Source organism: Peromyscus eremicus, chromosome 1 (assembly GCF_949786415.1).
Source record: "Peromyscus eremicus chromosome 1, PerEre_H2_v1, whole genome shotgun sequence".
In the NCBI taxonomy this organism is placed as follows: Eukaryota; Metazoa; Chordata; class Mammalia; order Rodentia; family Cricetidae; genus Peromyscus; species Peromyscus eremicus.
In genome coordinates, this window is record NC_081416.1 from 112138411 (window position 1) to 112166089 (window position 27679).

The 27679-nt window shown below is 36.6% G+C and overlaps 1 protein-coding gene across 1 annotated transcript; it reads left to right on the forward strand.

Moving 5' to 3' along the window:
• The first annotated feature begins 1416 nt into the window (after nt 1–1416).
• On the forward strand, nt 1417–27679 carry Tyr (tyrosinase). The gene is made up of 3 exons (XM_059267388.1): nt 1417–2235; nt 11788–12004; nt 27510–27679. Exons 1-3 carry the CDS (start codon nt 1417–1419, stop codon nt 27677–27679), a joined length of 1206 nt encoding a protein of 401 aa, XP_059123371.1.

The window sequence follows — 27679 nt, forward strand, 5'->3', positions numbered from 1 at the left end:
AAGCATGGTGGGGACTTTCTAAGCAATTTTGTTGAGATGCCTGATAGCGGAACAAGTGAAAGAAAAAAAGTTGTTAATTAAACAGAAGAAGCTGGATTTCACCTGCAACTAAATGGGAAAGAATTAGAAAAGGACACATGTGACTACAAGTAATACACAACAAAAACTCCCCAGGGTAAAGGAGTCCTGTGTTAATCTCCTTTTGGCTCTAACAGAAGAAAAGCAAAAAAGGACTAAACCTCCTGAATGAGATCCTGTGAAAGCTTCCAGATCTCAGCGGGAGACAGTCTCCATGGAAACTTCCCTTTCCCTGCACCCACACACTGCTCCTTCTACCTGCAAAGGCTGTCCTGAATCTCAAGAGAATACTATGAAGGAGTCAACACTTCTTAAGTACTGAGATAAACCCTGGGGAGAAGCGAAGAAGCAGAGCAGACTGACATTCCAGCATCATCGGAAAGTGGTGGTTTTCTCTAGATCTCCTCAGCTCCAGCGTTCAGACAAAATGGTTTCCTCAGAACTGCACTTCCTTCTCTTTGTTCCCTTAATTCAGAGAACCGCCCAGCTTTTAATGTGATGTAGCACTGGGAAGGGATCCTCAGAGGGACATGTGTCACTTGACCATTCTCTTTCTTCTTCAGTTCGTGTAATAGTGCTCACTATTTAGTTCAAAACATCCAGTCAGTCCATTGCTAACTTCCAGAGTTTATGGGTGAAAGAATAAAATGGAGAGAGAAAAAAAGAGAGTTTGAGTATGTGTGTGTGTGTGTGTGTGTGTGTGTGTGTGTGTGTGTGTGTGTTTGAACTAGAAAACTTCCCATATTGAAGCAATTCACCAAAGTAACAAAGTAAGCTACATTTGTAATAGTCAGAAAATGTGTCAAGATAATTAAGGAAAAGTCAGAGGCAAGTATTTTAGTCTGATTATTTTTATAAAATAATAAACAGCAGTAGTCAGATATAAGCATTAATCTATGAGTTCTGAAGAAAAATCTCTTTGCAAAGTGAATTCTATGAATGTTGCTATCTACTTACTGTCCCTGAAAACAACAGCCTTGTGTTCACAATCCAGATGTTTCTTGATTTTATTCACAGGAGACAATTTAGTCTTGATATAATTTCCATTTGCAAATTCCACTCATTGTTAATTTTGTATCAATTAGAATAAAATACCTTCCTTTGACTTAAATCTACCTCATTGTAGGCTCTGTGCAAACTCCAAGGAAAAGTTAGTCATGTGCTTTCCAGAAGATCAAAGCTTAGGGTAAAGACTGAGAGCATTTGATGTAAGAAGGGGGAGTGGTCATATAGGTCTTAGTCAGGACATGTGATAGTCACTGAAGGAGTTGCTGAAAAAAGAAGTCTGTGTCTCTCGTTAACCCATTTAAGCAGATCGTGTACCATCTAAAGGGGAAAATGTTCCTGGCTATTTTGTGTTGCCTTCTGTGGAGTTTCCAGCTCTCTTCTGGCCACTTCCCTCGAGCCTGTGCCTCCTCGGAGAACTTGATGGCAAAAGAGTGCTGTCCTCCATGGACGGGCGATGGGAGTCCCTGCGGCCAGCTTTCAGGCAGAGGTTCCTGCCAGGACATCCTTCTGTCCAATGCACCGTCTGGACCTCAATTCCCCTTCAAAGGGGTGGATGATCGTGAGTCCTGGCCCTCTGTATTTTATAATAGAACCTGTCAGTGCTCTGGCAACTTCATGGGATTCAACTGTGGCAACTGTAAGTTTGGATTTGGGGGCCCCAACTGCACGGAGAAACGACTCTTAGTTAGAAGAAATATCTATGATTTGAGTGTGGCAGAAAAGAATAAGTTCTTTGCTTACCTAACTTTAGCGAAACATACTATCAGTCCAGTCTATGTCATCCCCACAGCCACATATGGTCAAATGAACAATGGGTCAACACCCATGTTTAATGATATCAACATCTATGACCTCTTTGTATGGATGCATTACTATGTGTCAAGAGACACCCTGCTTGGAGGTTCTGAAATCTGGAGGGATGTTGATTTTGCCCATGAAGCACCAGGTTTTCTGCCTTGGCACCGACTTTTCTTGCTACTGTGGGAACAAGAAATACAGGAGCTAACAGGGGATGAGAACTTCACCATTCCATACTGGGATTGGCGGGATGCAGAAAACTGTGACATTTGTACAGATGAGTACTTGGGAGGTCGCCACCCTGAAAACCCTAATCTACTCAGCCCAGCATCCTTCTTCTCCTCCTGGCAGGTAAGGTGCACTTCACATGCAGAGTCAGAGAGGAATGGTACCTCAGCAGCCACATCTTCATGCAGGTCTCTGTGAACACCTCTGCTGATGTCTCAGTGTAGAAAATGTGCCTAACTAAAAGATTCTTATGCTTCTTGACTTTTTATTTTTTTAGAACACTTCAAAATCACAATTAATGATTATTCATCTAATATCTAAGAGTTTAATTAGATTTCTAATCTGCTCTGAACAAAGAATGCTTGGTTCGCCACTGTATTGCTAGAACCAAGGATGGTATGTGGCATAAACAATATTTCAGAGTTATTTAGGAATGGATGAGTAACCAAATTATCTTAGTCCATGATTCTGAATAAAAAAATTTAATATTACCAATAAAACTAGTAGGATATACTACTTAAAAATAAAAATTCCTGGTTCTAACCTGAACCAATTAACTAGAATCTTCAAGGGATAGTGCTGGCATAATTTACTAAGTATCAATGATGACCTTTATTACATGAATGCTTGACAAACACTACTGGATACAAAATCTTCAGTTGTTTTAATTTAAAAAGAAACTAAAAGCTGTTGAGTATTTAGAATATGTGAATCTCTATTGAAAGTATTTATATACATTACCTGATTTAATATGAACCTACCCTCCTTTAAAGTCATAAGATATACATAATTTGTTAAAACTATATAACAGAACTGTTTGTAAATAGCAAAGATGGTATTTGTTCATGGGTACAATGGCTGTCTGACTAACCCCTTCATTTTCAGAGACAAGACTGACCTTTTGAAAGGATCCAGCTCTTCTAAGCTTTTTCATTAGGATGAAGAAGAAATTAGCCTTCTTCCTACTTTACAAATGTTAGAAATAGAGTTAAGAGATAGCTAGTTTGAGATTAGATTCTCATTTCTCCTATTGTTTTTCTTCACTCAGCATTAGAGGCAAAAGGTAAAAAGAAATGTTAAGGTGTTTTTCTTTAAATAAACATAAGTGTGAGAGATTTTCTTTTACTTATCTTCTAAAATTTCCTATTGCACCTATTCTGACTACCAATTCAAACACTATGAAAAGAACACTGCACAGGCTGCTTCACAATTGAGAATTTTGAAATACAATTTTCACTTTATCCCTGATGCTCACACACTTCCAAAATGGAGCCCCTTAAAGTGCCATTGTAAAAGACAGCTGCTAATTCCTGGTGTCAATGATGCCAACTGTTTACTAAACCTAATGAGTACTTTATATGGAGGGACTTAACTGGAAAATTTGATTGCTGTACATTTTCAACTATTCTACCATAATCAATGAGCTTCAAACTCCTCATCTAGCTTTATACTTCTCTGGTTACTGCTTTAAATCATGTCAGTCTTTGATGTGGGAGTCTTAGATATACAACACTTTGATTTACTACATAGCCTCACTTGATGCAGAAAGGCTGAAGGATCATCTAAATTATCAAAAATTGTAATATACACACTGAGTTCAGTAAGGAGATATAAATTAATATTTAATTACAAGAAGAGTCTACTTCTAGATGATACCCAGATTTAATGTTTCTAATCACATTTTGAGTATTGAATTCATCTTATGATTATGGGCAACTGTATAACTTTCTTAAAAACAAAACAAATAAAAATGTACAACCACATAGATTGATCTGGCTTAGTAAGCCATGAACTACAACTGCTACAATACTGTCTACAAACTTGTACTGCAATTATAGTTCTGTGGAGGAAAAGAGCTCTTTACATAGAATTAGAAAAGTGAAAGAATAAAATCACTGAAGAAAAAACAAGCAAAATTAAAAATAAAAAGAATTAGCAAAACAAAACAACAAAAAACTTAGCAAGCAAACAACATTTTAAAAAATGAAGTCTAATACATAAATAAATATTTGCTCTATCTCCCAAGCTGTGCACTGTCCAGGGACAAACAGTTGCAGACATGACAGATAAACTAATTCAAGTTGTCTGTTTTCTTCATTCATACAATCTCTCTTGTTAATGTACTTCGAAAATTAGAGTTTTTTTCTCATTGCCCCTTCCCATTAGGAGAAGGAAGGGGTAGAAGGCTTGTGGGAGGAATATGGTCAAAACACATTATTATATGCTTCGATGAAAATGTCTTTATGAATCCCCTGTTCAATGAATATGCACCAAAGAAAAAGAAATATCACTTCAAAAGAAAACTGAATAATGATTTAGAAGGGAAATCAAAGCAAATTAGGGTTGTTTGTGTCTGGAAAGATGGCTCAATTCCCAGCACCAGAATGGGAAGTTCCAACCATCTGTAACTTCGTTCCTAGGGCTCTGACATCCTTTTCTGGCTTCCCTAGGTACCTGGTCCATACATGATGCAAGACATACATGCATATAAGGCACCCATAGACATAAAATTTTAAATAAATAAATAAATGTTTATTTACATTGCTTTAATTCAATCACTGTCAGATTTACAATTATCTACAGTTTTTTTCATTGCTCTGTTTTTGCTTGAACATCGGTGATCTAACTACTTGCTGGAAACACCGAATCAATTGGTCTATTGTACAGCTCCAGTGTGTATTTTTTGTTTATTTGGAGAAGAGGTCCTACTGTATCCTTAGGCTGACCTGGAACTCACTCTACAGCCTAGTTGGCCCTCTAAAACACAGTAATGCTCCTGCCTCAGCCTCCCAAGGGTGCTTATACTTTTAAACCTCTTTATGTGGCTCTAATTTGCAGCCAGCACTATGATTCACAGATTTAATTAATATGGAGATTGTTTAGTTATCTCTTTACTTTCCTTTATGAAAACACAGTTTCTGTAATGAGCACACCATTAATTTGAATGCTTTTGTCTAAATTAAACATTCAAATTAAAAACTAGACTGTTTTGTGTTAGATGAGATCAAATAGCTTCCAAGTTAAAATGAGCTCATTAATACCTTCCAAATTAGCTAGGCTGATAGCCCATTTCATATGGGCTTCTACTCATTGCTTGACTTAAGATATCTTTTTACTTTACAAAAGGAGATGTTAGAGATTTGATAGTATTTACCCATTCCAACCTGAGAGATCTTTTGTAGTATCTCACAGAGTACTCACATTTTATAATAATAGACCCGAAACAGTAGGAGAATTTGTGTAAAAAAAAAAGAAAGAAAGAAAGAAAGAAAGAAAGAAAGAAAGAAAGAAAGAAAGACAGAAAGAAAAGAAAAGAAAGGAAAAAACACCCAAGGACAGAACCCAAGTGGCTATGTCTCCATTTCTATTAAAGTAAACCGTGTTGACTTATGTTTAAAGCAGATCTAATAACAAACTAATTTATGGATGTATAATTTGAGAGGTGGTTATATTTTCTTTCTGAAGTTCTCTTGCAGTTGACTAGGTTTGATCCTAATACCCATAGGATGGTTCACAACTATCTGTAACTCCATTCCCAACCCCAGGAGATCTGACATCTTCTGACACCAGACACACACACACACACCACGGACATGCATTAGGAAAAACACCCATACATATAAAAAGTAAAACTATTAAATTCCCATGCACCCAACCTGAGAAAGACAGACACTTCTATTTATTTCAGATAAAATTGATTTCCTTCCCTTTGTTACACACTTTCTGCAGATTTATCTTACATCTTCTCTAATATTTCAGAACATGTGAATGTTTTTTCAAGCCTATCTCTGTCTACTACTGTCAGATTCTCCAAAGTAGAAACTATTTATAAATATATTTTTAACCATATATAGGGACCATGATATACAGACAGAATTTCCTTCATAAATACATGATGAATTAAAGAAAAATGAAAATCAGAGAGAAATTTAATTCTTATTCTAGATGGATTTCTGAGATCTCAGCCCATATTTTACAGTACTGAATTCTCAGTGTGAAAGACATAAAATGCCAACAGACAGCACTTGCTTCACATCTAAGATAAGGCATTTTGTACAGTGTTTGTTGGTTTACCTGATTGTGAGTATTAGTGTGTGTGTGTGTGTGTGTGTGTGTGTATGTAAACGTGTACATAAAAATATATGGTATAGCTCATAATACATTTAAACATTATTTGAGATGAAAAAATTACCTCACAAGCTTTCTTTGACAGGAGATAATACACAAAGTCAAATAATTAAGGTTAATTTTCTTAGAAATAAGGTTTAATGTGCAATCAGTCTTTTCCTAGCTTGTTATTCATTAATTTGTATGATTATTCTCAAAAAAATCTTCAAATAGAAGCATATCTGTCTCCATTAAAATAGTCAGTAAGTTTTAGAAAAAGGAAGGTACTCAATGACATTTACGTATAAAATTCCTGTGCTCAACACCATTAGATATAATGTTATGCAAACAAGAGAAGCGAACCTAAGAAGAAAAGGTGTGTCAAAGAGAGCTGTCCCATGGATCACCATGGAGAGGAAAACAGCTCCTGATGATAGATGTGAGTGAACTGCAGCCAGGGAATCCACTCAGCAGGTGGAAAGCATATCACATGGAAGCCACAGGGGGAAGAAAAACAAAGTCACATTTCACCAGAAAGTCATGGGTTTAGGTAACCATGACAACAGCTCCGTGCAATAGCAGCTTCTCTTTTTCTTTATGAAAGATTTTGTGGAATGTCATATGGTTTAGTGTTTTCCTTTCTTTCTTTCTTTCTTTTTTTTTTTTCAGGAAAAACTCAAATACCATAATAAAATCTTTGCTGCCGAAGGCTTTTAAGAGCAGGTAGTTTATTGCTACTTCCTACAATTTAATAGAACACTATCATGTTTCATCTTCCATACTAATACACCTGTGTCTACTGTTTCCCTCTCTTTGCTTCTTTGAACTTGAATATTTGATTATACTGCCCTTAGCATATGCTACACATCATTGTGGTTGGAAGGAAAAAGAACCAAACTTTTACCAGATGAGCTGGGCTCAGTCCAACTTTTGCCATTTGCCAAACACTGCTAAACAAGCCATTTAGAATTCACAACCTTTAGAATTCACATTTTTCAACAAGAAAATAGTGTTATTATAATATATGCTTGTTTTCTATGCTAATGAGAGAACCAAATGGATTAGAAAGCAATGTATTATACTGTGAAAGCCATTGTCCTTTGACACACATAATCATAAATTTGTATAGACTTCTCTAACTTATCTACCGGACCCCTAGGAAGTTATTAAGATATTTTGGAGATATTGTTGTTCCTAAAAGATATGATAGATCAATATAACATCAATTTAAACAATTTAAAATAATTAGTTCATGTAAAATTACTTGCTAAGACTGCCATATTGTTCTAATTTCAATGCGTGGGAAATACTGTGTTTTAAATGATACACCGGGATCAGTTATTATAATAATGAACATTCAACACTCATATACTTAGTGATAAAAATAACGTAGATGTCTAATTAATAGAATAAATGGTTTTATTCTAAAAGTAATTCAATTTTTGGCATTATTAGTGGTGAGGTAATCTGGAGGTAGAACCCAGGCCTTATACATGCTAAGCAAGTACCCTAGGACTGAAGAGCATGACAGCCATAATTATTGGATCCTTTACACAGGTGCCAGAGAGTACTGCATCATGCCCTTTAAATATGCTAGACTACCTGATCCTGAATAAAGAGTCATTGCATTCTCCATTTAAAGATGAAAAGCCTTGACAAAGAGTCTGGGTGACCTGTCTGAAGCTATGGGCTTACTAGAATCAATATTAGACCCTATATTTCTGAGCACAATCTCCAGGACAGGTAACCACAATGCTAACAAATTCTCCATCCTTGTCCTTGCCTCTGAATCAAACATAAACAATTTGGAGTTAAGTTTTCTACATTATTTCTGTAACCATGCTATCTTTCCTCTGAATTACTAATGCCTCCATCACCCAGCCACTTAGTCACATAGCAGTTGGCATTCAGCAAAAATAGTTCCATCCAACCTCTCTAATTTAACTGAGTCTGCTGTAGGAGTCTTTTCTGCAAAAAGACCTTTTGGAAATATCCTGAGGATTATTAGTCAAAGAGGAATGAAATGACTTCCTCTGCGTCCCTGACGTGGTGTCTAGTCAATTGACATTGTAAAGACTTCCAAACTGCTACGTCCAGAGCAGAAGTTGGACTAGTTTTATGAAACCATTCAGGAGTCATTAATATGAAAAAAATAAATGAAGTAGACAAATCTTTAGAATCAACAATGCTGAATTTATAAATTTTCAAATATCTTCATGTGTAAAGAAATGGTTATTTTAAAGACACATATAGTTTAAAGATAATTTTATGCAATATTTAGCACATTTAACATTATCCCTGCCTTTGTCATAGAGTTTCAACATTCTGGATTTTGAATTTTTGGATTGGGATTCTCAAGCTGCATAAGCGAAGAGGCAGTGTGGCCTCAGCAGCAGGATGACATGGGATGAAAGCATGTGGGGAACACTAGCCAGGTTAAAGACAGGTTTTGGAGGGTTGAATTGAAAATAATGTTTGACAGATTCAACGTGAAAGAAAATAGAGGGTAACATACAAAAGGGAATCCATTGCTTCCTGGCTTTAACAGCAGGCTGGTTGGTGTGAAAGTACAGAGAAAGGAATGTTTTTTTTTTTTTAATGTAAATAATATATTTGCAGCGTATGAAAACAATGTTTGAATTTTAAGTATGAATATATTTAGAATATGAGAATTTTCATTAATGTACTTGATGGGTAAAGCCATCAAACTCACCTATACATATGGTCAAAGAATATAAATAGAAATATAGAATGTATAGAGCTGAGTTCTACATCAAGCACAGGTTTATGGCTATATTGGTTAGTTTTTGTTAACATTACACAGACTTTGACATACCTGAGAAGAGGGATCTCAATTAAGTACGTGCTTTCCAACAGATTAGCATGTCGGTTTCCTAACAGAGAACTTTTTTGATTCCTGGTTGATGTGGAAAGAGCCAAGTCACTCTGGGTAGTTCCATCTTTGGATGAGTAGGCCTGGGCTGTAGAAGAAGGATAATTGAGCAAGTCAGAGCAAGTCAAAGGAAGCAAGCCAGTAAGCACCATTCCTCCATTGTCTCTGCTACATTTCCTGCCTCCAGATTTCTATTATGGCCTTTCCCTATGATAAACTTTATCTTGTGATTCAAATAAACCCTTTCTGTCTAAGTTGGCTTTAGTCATTTTGTATCACAGCAACAAGATGCAAACCAGGACAATGAGCCATACACAGTGCTCAGAAATGGACCTACATTTTGAAGATTAATTAACTTGTAATTTTTACCTTGAAATTCTGAATAATTTTTGCTGTGAATTTGTGTTTCACAGTGAAGCCATAAAGACATGAAGCATACTACAGGAGCTCAACGTGATTTTACTCTCGTGGTATCCTATTTTCTCTGGGGAAATATCTTTACCTTTCTGGGATGTTAGATGTCATTCCCTACCCTGTAGCACCAGCTCCATCTAGTCCACAGTCTTTGGGGGCTACTGGCCGGAACATCAAGAGCCACCTACCATTATCATTCTGGTTGAGGAGAATTTGGGAAGAATGAAGCCCCTGAACATTTTGTTACAAGTTGGAACAGATGTGTTTGGGGGCTGACAGAATGATAACTAAATGAGCAGAAGATTAATTATCATAGGCTAGTTCTTACCAAAATTACTCCACGAACTCAAAGTGTGTCCTTCAAATTCATGTGCTGAAGCCATGCAACTAACTGTGTTTTCAGATAGGACTTTCAAAGAGGTAATTGAAGTTCAATGAAGGAAGAACCAAGACCACAATTTTAGGCATTTATCTTTATTGTAGCTGGCATTTACTAGCCTAATTTGTGTCCAGAAAGTTCCCAACTATATCTTGAACTATCGACAGTCGTAATTCATAAAATGGAGTCTTATTTCTTTTTTGTGACTTTGGGTGGCTTATCAGCACTGAATCTGGCTCCCTGAAGTATTCCAAAGCAACCCTTCAGTCCAGTCTTACTTTCTTCCCTCTAAGTACAATAATTAAACTTTCTTAATAATTTGTTTAATTTTATTTTATGTGCATTGGTATGAAGGTGTCAGATGCCCTGGAACTGGAGTTACAGACAACTGTGAGCTGCCATGTGGGTGCTGGGAATCGAACCTGGCTCCTCTGGAAGAGCAAACAGTGCTCTTAACCACTGAGCTATCTTTCCAGCCCACAATAATTAATCTTATAAGGATCCCCCTGCTCAAATAAACAAGTTTCATCTCACAGTGTTGTATCTTGATTGCCACAATCATATGCAAATTAGGTGACGAACTGGAACTTTGTTGTTCGTTTTAACATAGACGTGCTTTAAAATCATTGGCTGTTGAACTCCTGTGCGTGAGTTACAAATGCATAGAGAGGGAAAGAGGCAATGGCTCAGTGAGTAAAAAACTTGCAATACAAGCGTCAGAACTGGAGTTCAGATAACCAGCACCCTCTTAAATCCTGAGTGGGAGTAGTGGCTTCCTATTAGTATTGATTGCTTGCCAAATGGAAATGTGAAATTGCCAGAGAAATCTTACCAGCCAAACTAGCCAAATGAATGAGTGCTATTCCAGGGAAAGAGCACATCTTAATGTATGCCACAATGAAGAACTGAGGAAGACACTCAACATCAACCTGTGGCCTCCACAGGCATACACAAACATGTATATGTGCATGTGCACACACACACACACACACACACACACACACACACACATGCAAGCACACACTTGTGCACATGCCACATATGTATATGCACACACAAATATAAGTAAATGAACAAATAACCGCTCAATGTCCAGTAAAGATGGAGCTGAAAAGCTTGGTTTGTGATGGAAGCACTGTCTTTTTATCTTCAAACTGTTACTTATCTTCTCTATCCTCAGTTTACTTGTTAATATGGTAAGTATAACCATGTGACCTAAATGAAATAGTTCATGCTTCATGGCTCCTTAAAACATTTCCTATAAAAATGTGAAGAATTATGATTCTTTTAAAAATAATTGTCTGCCAGAGAGTAACATAGGAATTAAGAAAACTGATGTGCTTTGAAAGTTCCCTATGAGCAAGACTATGTTGTATATCAAGCCAGACATTAAAAATGGATGTTATGACAAAAACAAAAAGCGTGAAGTGGAATGATTAGCAGTATTTGCTATTACTGGCTATTTTTAGTAAATGTTTCTGTTGAGTGTTTACTATTTCTCATGTGATAGGATTTTGACTTCACATGGATCAGTAACTACCTTTCCTGTCATAACCCAAGACTAATATGATTAATATATAGTAGAGGTTTCACAAATTACTTGTATCTCAACTATTTACATAAAGTACTCATTTTGATCACAATTTAGTGTGAGAGACTTAGGAAACCAAAGTCATCGTGGTACATGCTAGATGTGGTACTACTATATGTAGGACTATTAACTCCACCATGGGTTTGACATTCCATCATTTGTCCTACAAACTCCACTGCATTCTTTGACATTTTCATCTAATTGTTAGGACGCTGCATGAAGGTAGTTATGAGTAATTTCAACATTCCTTCCTTCTCCACTTGCCTCATTTAACACAAAGTGTTTTCATAGATCATCTGTAGCCGATCAGAGGAGTATAATAACCGTCAGGCTTTATGTGACGGGACACCTGAGGGACCACTGACACGCAATCCTGGAAACCATGACAAAGCCAAAACCCCGAGGCTCCCATCTTCAGCAGATGTGGAATTTTGTCTGAGTTTGATCCAGTATGAGACTGGCTCCATGGATAGAACTGCCAATTTCAGCTTTAGAAACACAGTGGAAGGTAATATCCTTGTTTTCACTAATTATGATTTTTTCTCCTTTTTACTGTCTCTTCTCAGAGATTTTGGACTCATGTATATTTAGAATTTATAATTTTGTTAGTTGCGTAATGCTATGTTTTGCATATACTCATACTGACAGTAAACCTAGGCAGCTTAGAACATCATACCTAATATTCCAGCAGTTAAGTGATACAAAAGAAAGTTGTGTATTCTACCCACCTTGGGAAAAAGTGGGAACAATAGGCAATTTTCCACAAAAGAAATAGCTTTTATCTCAAGTTAATAAAAGAGATAGATTCTCTGAAGCAAAAAGTGAGTGAACATGACCCAAGAACATCGTATCAGGTTCCTCCAATACTGTTTTCTAACAGGGTAAGAGTTCTATGAAGCTTTACAGTAATAGAACAAAGAAAATAATGGGGAAACATCAGGTAGGCGACTTACAGAAGAACAGAGTTATCTAAGCTGTAGACACCAGATGTTATCTGACCCTATTCTTAGACTTTTCATGTTCAAAAGTGGGAGTCTGTATATTACAAACTATTTACCCAATGATCACAAAGACGTTAGGTTCCACACAAGAAAAGCATTAATGACTATTCGTGGGCTAAAGACTGCCCAAGATAGTTAGGTTCTGAACTTGCAACATTCCAACCTGTTCTGTCAACAAGACTTTGTAGTCCCATGGTCTTTTCAGGAATTCTCATTCACAGAGCCAATAGTGAATCAAATGAAGGTGTTTCAATAAAGGTATGCTAGTACAAAGCAAAATCATTTAATGACTGAAGCTGTTTGTACTGTGGAATTAGAGATACAGATCTATGGGAAGACAGTGTTTTCTCGTGATCTAAATGGGCTTCTTTCTCTTTAATTTAAAATACCTAGACACAGGCTGGAGAGATGGCTCAGAGGTTAAGAGCACTGCTTGCTCTTCCAAAGATCCTGAGTTCAATTCCCAGCAACCACATGGTGGCTCACAACCATCTGTAATGAGATCTGGTGCTCTCTTCTGGCCTGCAGAGATACATGCAGACAGAACACTGTATACATAATAAATAAATAAATAAATAAATATTTTTAAAAAATTTAAAGACATATTTATGGGGCTGGAGAGATGGCTCAGAGGTTAAGAACACTGACTGCTCTTCCAGAGGTCCTGAGTTCAATGCCCAGCACCCACATGGTGGCTCACAACCATCTGTAATGAGATCTGGCGCCCTCTTCTGTGTACATAATAAATAAATAAATCTTAAAAAATAAATAAAATACCTAGACACTAGGTTATCTGAGGCCATTTTGTTTTGTTAACTGTAATATAGACACAATTCATGTCAATTCAAGCCTGTTTCCTTATATCCCAACATCTGCACTTCACCAGAGGTGGTTTCTCACATCCTTTTTTACTCTCTGATTCAGCATATCTGTCCATCTGCTCACATCTTCCTTTCAATATCAGTTCATTATCGTGTGATCAGAACAGATGCTTTCATATGTGTATCACACTTCAGCTAGCACTAAGGAGACAAACCTATCAATAAACAGAGTTTAAGGGGCAACAAAAATTAAAGAACTCAAGTCACAGATTCCACACATGAGCAAGCAGGGCTAACCTCCAACAAAGATCACAGAAATTACCACCAGCTACCGCCTTCCAAAACTCCTTTGCAATCTACCATGTAGACAACCTTGACCTCCTCCATAGAGAGAATCTTATTAACCTTTCCCCTTGTCTTTAGTGTGTTGCATTCACCCTAACTTCTTTTGTTCTACTTTATGGAGAGAGTTTACTGTCTCTTTTGAAAGGTCAGCAAAATAGCAAGACTGATGATAACAAGAAAATAAAGGACCTGCTGGCAGTGCAGATCTTTACTTGGAGAAAATCTACAGGGGAGGTTCTCTTCCAAATCAAAACCTACAGTCCAGTAGCAAGTTGTAATATTTATAGGACAGAAGAGAAGAATGAGGTTAAAATGTTTACTTTTTGGCCCAAAGTTTGACATTTCTAGGAATAACCACTGAGTAGTCAGTGAAAGAATGTTAATCGATTGATAAACTTCCTGGATGGTCATTCCCTGGGTAGGGCAGGCAAGAAATGAGAGAATCAACTTACTTAGCTATGTATCTAGGAAAATTGTCACAGTTCAACCACGAACAATGCAGCCCTAGCTACCATTTCCCCTCTTCTTCTTGCATTCCAAGCCATAATCCTAAAACCTTATACCCATAAGTAATGTAGGAAAGGAAAGCCACATCTTAAAGATAAACTTTGGTGACTGCTGTTAAAAGTTGTTTAATGTTTATTCTCTTACAGCAGTAAAATGATACTCCAAAAAAACAGTTATTGCTGTGTGCATAGTATCTTGTCAGCCACTCTGTATAACGTTGTTTATAAGACATTTTATAAATATTTTCTGTGGATTACATCATTATGCTCAGTTAAAAGAGGGATGACAGGTTCGACAAAATTAAATGATAAGGCTATCCTTGGCCACCGAGTGAGTGGCAGCCCCAAACCTGCACTTAATTTGTTAAAGGACAACATTCAGAATGCAAATATGTTGTATTCTGATGACCCATATGATTCATGAGTTCCCTGAGGGTGGACAATATTGTGGTACATACAATATCAGTAGAGACAGTGGTTTGGAGGGATCCTCTGGAGGGTTCCAGGTTCTTGAATCTCTAAACAGGAAAGGGAGAGAGAAGCACAGTTTTTTTTTTGTTTGTTTGTTTGTTTTTAAGAAGAGAAAGACTTCTATCAGAAATGGTCCCAAGTAGAGCAAAGTCTTGGAAGCTCAACAGCAATGCTAGACAATGAAGAACAATTCATGGGTTTTCTGGCCCACTTGTAGAGCATTGGCTTTTTTGCAACATTGCTTTATTGGTTACATGTTGGCCTTGGGCAAAGGTGACCAGTCTTGCTCTTGGCCAACAGCCTTTTCTCCCTTCCTAATTTGTAACCTTTGGAAAAGGACTTACAGACCTCACTGTCTGCTCTAATCCTTTGTCTTGGAAAAGAAAATGGAAATATAAGCAGTCATAAAGAAAAGCAAAATCATGACATTTACAGAAAAAAAATGGATGAAATTAGAAATCATTAACTAAAATAAGTCAGACTCACCAAGATAACAATATCATTTTTCCTCATACACAGAGCATAAATTTAAAATCATGTATTTGTGTATATTTACAGATGTGTATATTTATAGTTGTAGATGTGCATGTGTAGGTCATGAAGCTGGAAAACGGGATCATGATGGAAAAGAAGAGTTATTAAGGTGTGATGATATTTTATTTGTGCTGAAATGTGATATTTTATTTGTATGTTAAAAAATAAAGTTTGCCTAGAGATCAGAGGTCATAGTGAGCCAAGAATAGCAGTCAAGCGGTGGTAGCACATGCCCTTAATCCAATCACATGGCAGGCAGAGTCTCTTCATGGTCAAAGACACAGGCAAACATGGTGACACAAGCCTTTAATCCCAGTACCAAGCATAGAGACCTGGAGGTCTGTATAGACAGGCAGTGACAAGAAAGTCATGTGGCTGAGTTTAGAGCCAATGAGAAGGCAGAACAGGAAGGCAATAAAAACACAGGTTAAATGGGAAGAGGCTCTCTCTTTGTGGAAGCTACTGCTGGTGGTAAGCTAAAGCTTGTCATGGCTAATGCTCTGATATCTTTGACTATTACCTCTGTATTTGGCTCTATGTTTCTTATTTAATAAGACTGTTTAAAAATTTGTCTGCACAAGTAATACAAGAAATACTGGGTTGACTAGAGGAAACAAAGGAAGCAGCTATAAGAGTGCAGTGAAGGCACAGAAAGAGACCAAAGCATTTATGATACATATATAAAGAGTCCATAATAAAACCATTACTTTGTATGCTCACTTAAAACTTCTGATTAAAAAAAATGGACAGTATCAATTTAGTTTTTTAATTTAGGAAGACAACTCCTGGTGCCATGACACCTCAGAGCTGTGGGCAGAAATGAAGGTACACAGTTTGGTACTTACTGTCTGAGGGGACTGCATGTTTCCCTGGACTGCCAGGATTAACAAAAGGTCTCCAAATGCTAACATTAGTAACATTGCAAAACAGACTGTGTCCTTGATGAAACTTGAGTACTTCGTGTTTTTTTATTTTTATTTTATTTTTGGTTTTTCATTTGTTTTGTTTTTTTGACAAAATTTTCAACCATCAGTAATATTTTTAATTTAATTATGTTAATTATTTATTGGATATAGTGTAGGCATAGAAATGGAGCAAAGGCATTTCATTTCTTTACAGCCTGAAGTAAAAGAAAAGTGAGGAGGCTGGGTCAGGTATCATAGATATACACAGAGAATAAGTGACTGTGAGATTGTCCAGCCCTATTGGTACATCTACAATGCAGCCCTACACAGACACAAGGAATATCATTAAAGAGACAGAACATAATAGCTAGTAGAGCAGAACACCTGCTGCTAGATGGTGTCTTCTAGACATGGCAGGGATGTTGTACCTGAGGTATCTCAACAATATGTTGACCTAAAAAATACATTGTTGTCTGATCCTAAGTGGTCATCCCTAAAAACATGTATATTCGAGAAACACTAATTGGACTCAGGAGATTGTGTGTGTGTGTGTGTGTGTGTGTGTGTGTGTGTGTGTGTGTGTGTAGAAATAATTATAGAAGAGGTCATTTATTCAAAAGTAAATTGGGGGGGTAGGAGAGTTGGGAGAGAATGGTGGAAATTTTGTAAATACAGTACTCATGTATGAAATTTTCAAAATTTTAAAATTTAAATTAGAAATATTTCTTATTAATTACCTTACTGGTGAGATGTAACTCAGAGGTCTCAGGATTTCAAGCGATAAACAGAAGCAGCAAAGAGGGGGCTCTAGAGGGTGATCTACTTCCTGATCTCAAACCCAGGGCTACCAATAGCTGTGCTATTTCCTTAGTTAATGAAATTAGATTCCAGCCACTCAGACTGGGGTTGTTTAGTTCACTGCCTGATCTGAGCTTCTTGCAGACTGAATTTTCAACATCTCATTAACATCTAGCCTTCCTGTGCTCTGCAACTTCCTTCCAAGGCTGTACCTCACTCTGGTGTTGTAGTAGGTTAAATCAAGTTCCCTGACTTGTGTTTGCTCCCTCTTCTAAGGTCTTAAGATAGTTTGGTTTTAAACATTATATTCCCTCTCAGGATAATACCTGGCCACTGCTCTTCAAGTCATATAGAGGGATAAAATGGGATTCCTCTCTGTTATTGACTTGTTCACCAGACGAATCATCATTTCATCAGAGCTGAATCTCCTGTACTGTAGTCAAGGCTTATGAAGGTCCTGGGCTTGTCCTGAGGGTGAGACTGTTTCTTTTCACCTGGATAACCTAGTTTATTTTTAGGATGAGGTTTCTCCTGCTGCTCTTTTGCCTAGGGATGTGCATTGATGAGCAGTGTTTCGTCAGATTTCCTTCTGGTATGTTACCCACCATGTTTCCAGGTGTACAGATTTCTAAAGAAAAGCTTCCATATTTTTGTCATTCAAATATAGTATATTTTTTATACTGACTCTTCTTATTTGGGTAATGAGACATGCTTTCAACAAAAAAAGCCATACATGTTTTATGAAAAGAAATAAATGTATTTGCATATTCAAAATAGAATCATAGAAAATGAATTACTTTCAAGAGATTTTCAATAGAAACTAGGAATAAGTATTGAATATAACATGGATGCTTTTCTCTTAAAATACAGTTAACAACTAGAGCATGATGAAGTAATCATACCCAAAAAATTTAAAAATAAAAAGCTTCCTTTAAATAGTAGTGCTATTGCTTAGTAAAGGTTCCTAATCAAGGGTTAACTGTCAGAAGTTGTCCTGTGACAAGAACCTTGAAAACTTCATCCAGATGCAGAACTCATCATTAGAGGGCCTTCCCTATACTCAGAGAAGAGTTTGAAAAGAAGGGCTTCAGGTTTTCATACCAATGAATATGATAACTATTAAGAAAAATATAACTTGAGCAGGAAATTTGTTGCCAATTTTAGTTTTTAGTGAAAATAATAGCTTCACATGAATAAGAGAATATAATAAAGATCAGAGATCTGATGCCTGGCATATAATCAACTCAAATTCCTACTCTGTCACAGCTAAAGTATCTGGTACAAAGCATCGAGCTTCTTTGAGTTTTTATTCTATAAACTGAAACCTCATTAAACAATATCCTCATTATAGACTTGCTATAAGGAATTAGTTCCATAAGAACATACAGAAACATTGTATACTACCTACTGTGTAGAAGGATAAAGTACAATAATAGCAGTATTTTTTATCATAGTATGGTTAAAAAAAGTAGAAATTGTTTAATGAGAGAAGAAATATATCTCAGTAGTAGAGTGCTTGCCTGTCATATGAGGTGCTAGACAATTTTAATTCCTCAAAATTTTATTTAACTCCTCAAAAAGTATGAAATACATTTAAGGATAAAATTCTGGCATAGTCATTTTAAAGACACAGAAAACGTGATATTTCACTATGATTCCAGAGCTTCAGTCTTCATTTGCACAGTTAGCGTGAAATTTAATCTACCCAAGTCACAGTGAGAGAATGTCTAATGTTATGCAGGCAGCTGAATCAGTCCTGGTGAGAGAGCCAACTGGTAGTCAGAACCTTGCAAATCTATCCACCTTTGTCTCCTGAGACTGGTGTTTCCCAAAGTGAGGATTAAGCATCAAATACATAATTTTCAGATTTCAGTAAAAGATGAAAATATGGATTACCATCTTAGTTGCTTTTCTATTGCAGTGAAGACAACATTACCAAAATAATTTAGCGAAGAGTTTACTGGGGCTTCCAATTAAAGAAGGTGGGTCCATAACCATCATAGCCAGGAGCATGGCAGCAGGCAGTTACACATGGTACTAGAATAGTAGGTGAGAGCTTACATTCATATCCACAAGCACAAGCCAGAGAGAGACAGACAGAGACACACAGAGAGATAGGGACAGAGACACAGACAGAGAGACAGAGACACACAGAAACTTAGAGTTAGCTGGGAATGCTATAAGCTTATGCAATCTTGAAGCTCATACCCAGTGATAGACCTCCTTCCAAAAATCCACACTTCTTAATCCTTTCCAAACAGTTCCATCAATTTAGGACTAAGCATTCAAATATATGAGCCTATGAGAAACATTCTCATTCAAACTAAATAAATCACCTTGTTCAAAAATTATTCATTAAATCAAGTATGGAAAGTTCTAGGAGGGAAGTACTCAGGTGTCTCTGTATGAAGCCATCTGTATCAAGGACACAGGATTTTAAATGCTAAAACAAGAATTACCTTGGGCAAAGTGCTGTGGAATGGTTGATTCCTCACCTTTATTTCAAAAATAATTAGCATTATCATCAATAAATTATGAGTTTTAATACAATATGTAAACTATGTTAAATGGACTAGGTACCATTAATTGAATCATAATTGAAGAGCAGGAAGGAGAAGGCAACATAAGTAAAACTTCATTAAGACATTGTGGGACTTTTTGTTTTGTTTTGTTTGTAATTGACTGCTGTAAAATCCAGTATGTCTGAGGCTCTTCAAACACAAAAATAATCTTAAAATAATCAATAATCTTATTGAAAATAGATTCTTCTCTCATACAATACATCCCAATCACAGTTCCCCTCCCTCCAATCCTTCAAGCTCTACCACCACCACCCCTCACCCCCAGATCCACTCCCCTTCCCTTTCCTCTTTAAAAAAGAGCAGGTCTCCAAGAGATGACAGCCAGACAGGACCAAATAAGATACAATAAGACCAAATGAAAGCCCTCATATCGAGGCTGGACAAGGCGACCCAATAAGAGGACAAGAGCCTTAAAAGCCAGCAAAAGAGTCAGAGATACAACAACTCCCATTGTCAGGAGTCTCACAAGAATACCAAGCTACACAACTGTAACATATATGCAGAGGACCTGGTGCATTCCTATGCAGGCCTGTGCTTGCTGTTTCAGTCTCTATGAGCTCTTGTGAGCCCTGCTTGGTTGATTTGGTGGGCCATGTTTTCCAGGTGTCCTCCATCACCTCTGACTTCCTATAGTCTTTCCTCCTCCTCTTCTGTGGTATTCCAAACAGAAAGCATTAAACTATTAAAATAATTTTCAGAAAACATTTTGAAAGAATACATTGTATATTACCTTTGCAGTATAAAATTGAATTATGGATATGCTGATAGTCTGATAACAAAGTGACTAGGCAATACAAAGTTATGTGAATATTGTGTATTGATAACATCCCCATATAGAAAATGAAAGTACACTGGATTTACAAAGTTACCAAGAAACTAGTCCGATGCTTATGGTAATAACTTAAAATTACGGTTGAGCAATTATACTGGATAACTTATTTGAACTTATAGAGATTACTATGGCTGACAATGTCCAGAATTAGAAGAAACCATCTCAAGCCTGACTATGCATTAAAGTCACCTGTAGCACTTGCTGCCACACTTGCCAAGCTCCATCCTTTTCTGACTATGTCTCTCTCAATGAGATCCAGAGCATCTGAATCTGACAGGCAATGCTGCTGGATCTGTGACTACTCTCTCGAAATCTAAAAATATCATGGATTTCACTTACATAATATTTACATGGTGAGAAACATTCCCCAATAACTATGCTATAATGAGTGGCCCCAGAATTTGTTTCCTGCAATTGCACAGTTGTCTGAAATCAAATAAAAATGTTTCTAGAGCAGAGGAAATGACTCATTGCAAAAGGTACTTACAGCACAAACATTAGAAACTAAGTTCAAATGCCCCAAATCCACAAAGTGCCAGAAGTTATATGTCTGTATTCTCAGGACTCCTATAAAGAGATGAGAGAACACTAGGAAGTTCATGGATCATCTGCCTTCCACACAGCAAGAAACAAAATACCCTGTCTCAAACAAGTTGTAGGGTGAGGCTCTGTAGCTGGAGTTTTCTCCAGTCCTGCCCAGTCCCACAGACCCCACAACTGCTTATAAAAAAAAAATCACTCAGAAGCTCATATTAATTAAACTGTTTGGCCATTAGCTCAGGCCTACCACTGTCTAGCTCTTACACTTAAACTCAGCCCATTTCTATTAACCTACACCTTGCCACGTGGCTTGTGGCTTACCAGTAACTTACATCTTGCTACTCATCTCGGTGGCTGGCAGCATCTCTCTGCCTCAGCCTTCCCTTTCCCAGGCTTCTCCTCTCTCTTTCTCCTGCTTATACTTCCTGCCTAGCTACTGGCTAATCAGTGTTTTATTTATCAATCAATCATCCACAGCAAGGCTCAACACATCAACTTGTCCTCTGACCTCTACTGAGGTGCCCATTCTCACACAACACACATATAATGATTTTTAAAAGTAGCTCTAAGAAACAAAAATGATAATTCCATTTATGGCTTTAAGATCACATCTTCTTTGAGCAAACTGGAAGTTAGATTACTTCCAAAATACCTACAGACTTACTTAAAAACTGTGTTTTCTGGGGCGGGGTGGTGGTGGCCCACGCCTTTAATCCCAGCACTCGGGAGACAGAGGCAGGCTGATCTCTGTGAGTTCATAGCAAGTTCCAGGAAAAGCTCAAAACTACACAGAGAAACCCTGTCTCGAAAAACCTAAATAAATAAATAAATAAATAAATAAATAAATAAATAAATAAACAACTAAATAAATATTTAAAAAACAGTGTTTTCTGATCTGCATTCCATATGCCTGCTGTAAATTGTGTTAATTATGATTCCTATAAAAGTACCTAGCCATTAAGCACAATCTCCCCAAATCATTGTGTCATCTGGAAATTGTGATGGTCATAATCCTCTACTAAGTCTCTCCTTAGGAGAATAAATTAGGGGTATCAAGAACGTGATGGGGAAACCTACAGGGACAACCAAAACCAAACTCATGGGAACTCACGAACTATAGACCAACATTATGCAGTCTCCATGGGACTGGACTAGGCCCTCTGCATAAGCAAGACAGTTGTATGGCTTGATCTGTTTAAAGGAACCTCAGGCAGCAGGATTAGGATCCATCCCTGATGTATGAGCTGGCTTTTTGGAGTCCATTACCTATGGTGCACAGTCCATTACCTTGCACAGCCTTGATGCAGGGGGAGGGGCTTGGACCTGCCTTTACTGAATGTACCAGGCTCTGTTGACTCCCCATAGGAGACCTTGCCTTACTGGAGGAGGGAATATGGAGTGGGTTTGGGGAAGAAGGTGGGAGGGGCAGGAGGAGGGAAGAGATGGGGATCTGTGATTGGCATGTAAAATGAATAAAAAAAATTTTAAGAAAAAAAAAGGAAGTCAGTCTAAGGGTCTAAGAGTCATTGAGCTCTTCACATGCACTAAAATGAATTTGATGTCTTGTTTTCTTTCTTCATTTCTATTTCCAAATCACTTTGAAATATTAGTATAATTCAAATATTAATTTCAGATTAAATTCAACCAAATAACATTAATATGATTTGTTCTAGTGAAAATTTAGTTACCTGTCTTTTCATACTTCAAAACTTAAGAGGCATAATAAAGTAAGTTCAACATCACCTGTGATCTTACATCATGGAAAGAAAGGTGTCTGGTTAAATAAGAAAACATATATGAAAATGCCTTTGCATTACCTTCCATATAGTAGCTAACTGATTTTCAAAAAAATATGGAGCAGCTACTTCTAAGAAAATATTTTACAGTGTAAGTTTGCAGTGAGATTTTAAAGGTAGAATTATTGTTGTTTCTCTTTTTTTAATGTCAAAATATAGAAGAGAAAAAGTTCATGTGAGGGAAATAATATGATCAGAGGTAAATATTTTGAAGCATAGTTTAGGTTTAGAGAACAAAGAACAATTTAGTCGAAATCAGTACATTTCAACCCTGATTGCACATTAGAATCACTTAGGGGCTTTTAAGACACTAAGAGACTGAGTTCAATTCTAAAACAATTAAATCCAAATCTCCAGGTATCAGAGATAAACATCAATGTCTAAAACAAACAAATAAGCCAACCCTCTCCAGAGGAGAACTGGGGGAGAAATAAAAGAGGAAAGGAGATGGGTTGACAAATTGAAACTCCCCATTGTCATTCATCTAAAACGGCCCCTAAATTTCCCATAGGAACAACACACATGAACTTAAAGGCATACCTCTCAATATGTTGAGCTATTGGTGCTGCCCTTTGTAAAGAGTGTTGAGCCATTTTGGCAACTAGGGTTGCTACCATGTTCCCTACTGGCTTGCTGGATGTTCTCTGTCCATGGGGGGAATCCCAGAACAAGCAAATGCAATACCATTCTCACATCTTGTACTTTCCCTAATGCAACTGACTTTGAAAGTGACAAGTTTATAAACTCAGTCCAAGACCATAGCACAAAGAGTTTGCAAGTTCACATGTAACTTCACAGGCTTTATGGAGATAACTTTCTCATTCTCAATTTCTGTCAGACATTTTCCTTTTAAATACAGAAATATTTGAGATTCTGATTTGGATTACAAAAAGTCAAAATAAATTATTTGATCTCACTTTTGTGACATTTTTGATCTATTTGAAGAAACTTAACTGGCTATTTGGAAAGATTACAGGTTTGGAAGTCAATTACAGTTATGTTTCACTGGTTTGTTCTTCAAATACTAGTTTGACTTTAGATGTGTTACATAAATTTATAAACAGCTGTTTTCTCATCAGTAATATTGGGACAACAACAATATTGTCCAGTGTCAAGAAATCCTGTAGCTCAAATAAGACTATGTCCATGAATGATATGTGAATGTTTGGCTTTATGGAAGTAATAGAATTTTTCTTTCAGAAAAGAGCAAAATGCAATGAGAAACGCAATAGACAGGTAATCATTTCTATTTTATAAAGATAATTTCAGTAGCCATAATGTTCCTTTACATCTCCAAATGAACTGTGGAGAAGTGAAATAGAAAATGATTTATTTCCATTTTAGTATCATTTAAATCTCTAATAGTTTGTCCCACATTAGGAATCTTTAAAATTCCTTTGTGTGTTTTGTGGAGAAAACTATCTTACTGCCAACCTCTGCTGGCCACACACAGGAAAGGAATGTTTTTGTTAGCAGCTTCAACAATGAGTTCTCCTTTATCAACTAAACCAGACCACAGAGAGGGCAATTACTCAGGAAGGTTCTGCTGGTGTCAGATCGATGCTCAGTGCTTTCACACCAGCTATCAGAATTCATTTTCACATCCTAAGAAATGTGTTTAGTTTTCCTCTATTACATCAATGACAAAAGTGAGGCAAAAAGATACCTAAATTGACAAATGCTGTACATCTTTCTAGCAAAAAACCTGGAAGTTAAAGCTGGGTCTGTTTGACCCATTACATCACTGTCTCCAAACAGGGCTAGACAGTGCATCAGGCTCTCAGAAGAACACAAAGCACAGAGAATTTGAAGGGAATTTATTTTTCAGTCCATATTCTACTATAATTTTCTAAAACACATGTAGCTGAGAGATTATGAAGTTCTCCTGACAATATTGCACCTTTAAAAATCCTCTTGTTTTTCCATATGAAGTTGAGTATTGTTCTTTCCATGTCTGTGAAGAATTGTATTGGGATTTTGATGGGGATTGCATTGAATCTGTAGATTGCTTTTGGTAAGATTGCCATTTTTACTATGTTAATCCTGCCTATCCATGAGCATGGGAGATCTTTCCATTTTCTGACATCTTCTTCAATTTATTTTTTCAGGGACTTAAAGTTCTTGTCATACAGGTCCTTCACTTGCTTAGTTAGAGTTACCCCAAGGTATTTTATATCATTTGTGGCTATTGTAAAGGGTGATGTATCTTTGATTTCCTTCTCAGCCTGTTTGTCAATTGTATATAGGAGGGTTACTGATTTTTTTTTTAGTTAATCTTGTATCCTGCTACATTGCTGAAGGTGTTTATAAGCTATATCAGTCCCTTGGTCAAATTTTTGGGGTCACTTATGTATACTGTCATGTCATCTGCAAATAGCAAAAGTTTGACTTCTTCCTTTCCAATTTGTATCCCCTTGATCTCCTTATGTTGTCTTATTGCTCTGGCTAGAACTTCAAGTACTATATTGAATAAGGATGGGGAGAGCGGACAGCCTTGTCTTGTTCCTGATTTTAGTGGGATTGCTTTGAGTTTCTCTCTATTTACTTTGATGTTGGCTGTTGGCTTGCTGTAAATTGCCTTTATTATGTTTAGGTATGTTCCCTGTATTCCTGATCGCTCCAAGACCTTTATCATGAAGAGGTGTTGGATTTTGTCAAATGCTTTTTCTGCATCTAGTGAAATGATCATGTGGTTTTTTTCTTTCAGATTGTTTATATAGTGTATTACATTGACAGACTTTCGTATGTTGAACCACCCTTGCATCTCTGGGATGAAGCCTACTTGATCATGGTGGATAATTGTTTTGATGTGTTCTTAGAGTCTGTTTGCCAGTATTTTATTGAGTATTTTTGCATCAATGTTCGTGGGGGAGATTGGTCTGTAGTTCTCCTTAGTGCATGAGCTGGCATTTTGGAACCTAAGGCCTATGCTGGGACACTTTGCTCAGCCTAGGTGAAGGGAGGAGGGGACTAGACCTGTCTCAACTGAATCTACCAGGCTGAGCTGACTCTCCAAGGGAGTCCTTGCCTTGGAGGAGGTGGGAATAGGGGGTGGATGGGGTGGGGTGGAGGTGGGGTGGGAGGAGGGAGGACAGGGGAATCCTTGGCTGATATGTAAAATTAAATTAATTATAAATTTTGTAAAAAGATTTTAAAAAATCCTCTTGTATAATTATTTTTTGAAATAAATAATTTTGATTCTACTTTTAATATAGTATTTTCCAGAGGTGGTAAAATTATCTATGTTGTAAAAAAAATATGTTACAAATATTGGTACTAATGTTACCAAAGTGGGTGATGTTAGTGATTAAGTTACAGAAAGGTATATTAAGTTAACTTATTTTTACTTTTATTTTAATTGACAAATAAAATCATTTGTATTTATGGTACAGGATATGGATACACACATTATAGAATAACTAAATCAAACTAGACATCACATATGCTACCTCATATACTTACTATTCCTCAGTGTGAATATTTGTTCTCTATTTTGTTACCAATTCCTAAGTGTATCATGCTCTGTGATGAACTCTTGCTGCCATGATATCAGTCACTCTCCCAGCCTTATTCTTCCTCTCTAACATAAATTTGATTTGATCAGTATATCCCTGAACTTCACCGACCTTAAAAATACCTCCACCATAAAATTTGTAACATTTGGGATAATTATTCTGTAGGTAATAAACTCTTAAGCAAGCACATAAAAGAAACTATAAAATATTAAGAAATATGAATTCATTTTGGTGTTTAGATATGGATGTCAGTATTAACCATTAAGGATGCTAACTTTTAAAAGCTACATGACTTTTAATTTTTTTTTACTCTGTGTAATATTTCTGAGTTATTTCTCTGAAATCACTTAATTTCTGGTAAAAATAATTAGGATGTACTTAAAAATCTCGGAGATCATATATTTAATGAAGTTCTAAAGTTTTCATTTCAAGTTATGATTATGATTAAAGATAAAAACTTGAAGCCTATTCATATATAGACTATGTTCCTCAATGATGTATGATCTGTTGCTACATAGGAAAGACAGTAAAACATTGCATTTGAGAGCTAAACTCTGTACTTAAACAGGTTTATCTTCCAACCCCTGTTCCAGTCTGTAAGTATATGCAGTTCCTTATTGTGCTAAGCCCCATTTTCAAATCTATGATAATGCAAAGAACTAATTTATATGATGATTCTTAATTGTATGAAATTAATAATGCCAAGTTCTTAGAAAAATGCCCCCTACACACTTGTAGATGACAAAGTACAGTGGAGAGTATTGTATGTTCTTATAATGACCTTACAGAGAAAGGAGGACTTAATTTTGTTTTTGAGAATGAGTTCTAATTAGCTGTGAAATGAATGTTCTACAAAAATAAAAAAAAAAAGTATGACCTGATGTTCCTAAGACAATTACAGATGAATGACAATAAGGTTGACGACAATTTTTACACTTCTTCTGGAACGAGGATCTAAAATTAAAATATTTGTTAGAACCAGAAAGCAAGAGGTTACAAAGACACTGTAAAGGATATCTGCAGGGGTTGTTATCTATTTAAATAACAGTGAACACTGATTATTATTAGAAAGGTTCTTAGGGCATGGTAGTATTCAAAGGACTTAACAGAAATGCACCATGAGGGATTCCATATTGGCCCTCCTATCTCACCAATTAATCCAACACATAGTGTACTCAAGTTAATACCTTTCAATTCTGCAAAGATCTCAATGGATATTCAGAATGAAATATCAAACGTGTTTACTTACTGATTTTGTTTATGTAGAATTAGGCTTTCCTCTATAGCTATAATGAGGTGAGATAATCACTTAGATTTTCAATCATTTAAGTAAACTAATTTTTAAAAAATTTTCTTTATGTCAACAGGATTTGCCAGTCCACTTACAGGGATAGCAGATTCTTCTCAAAGCAGCATGCACAATGCTTTGCATATCTATATGAATGGAACAATGTCCCAAGTCCAGGGATCAGCCAATGATCCCATTTTTCTTCTTCATCATGCTTTTGTGGACAGGTTGGTTGACATTTCTTCATAA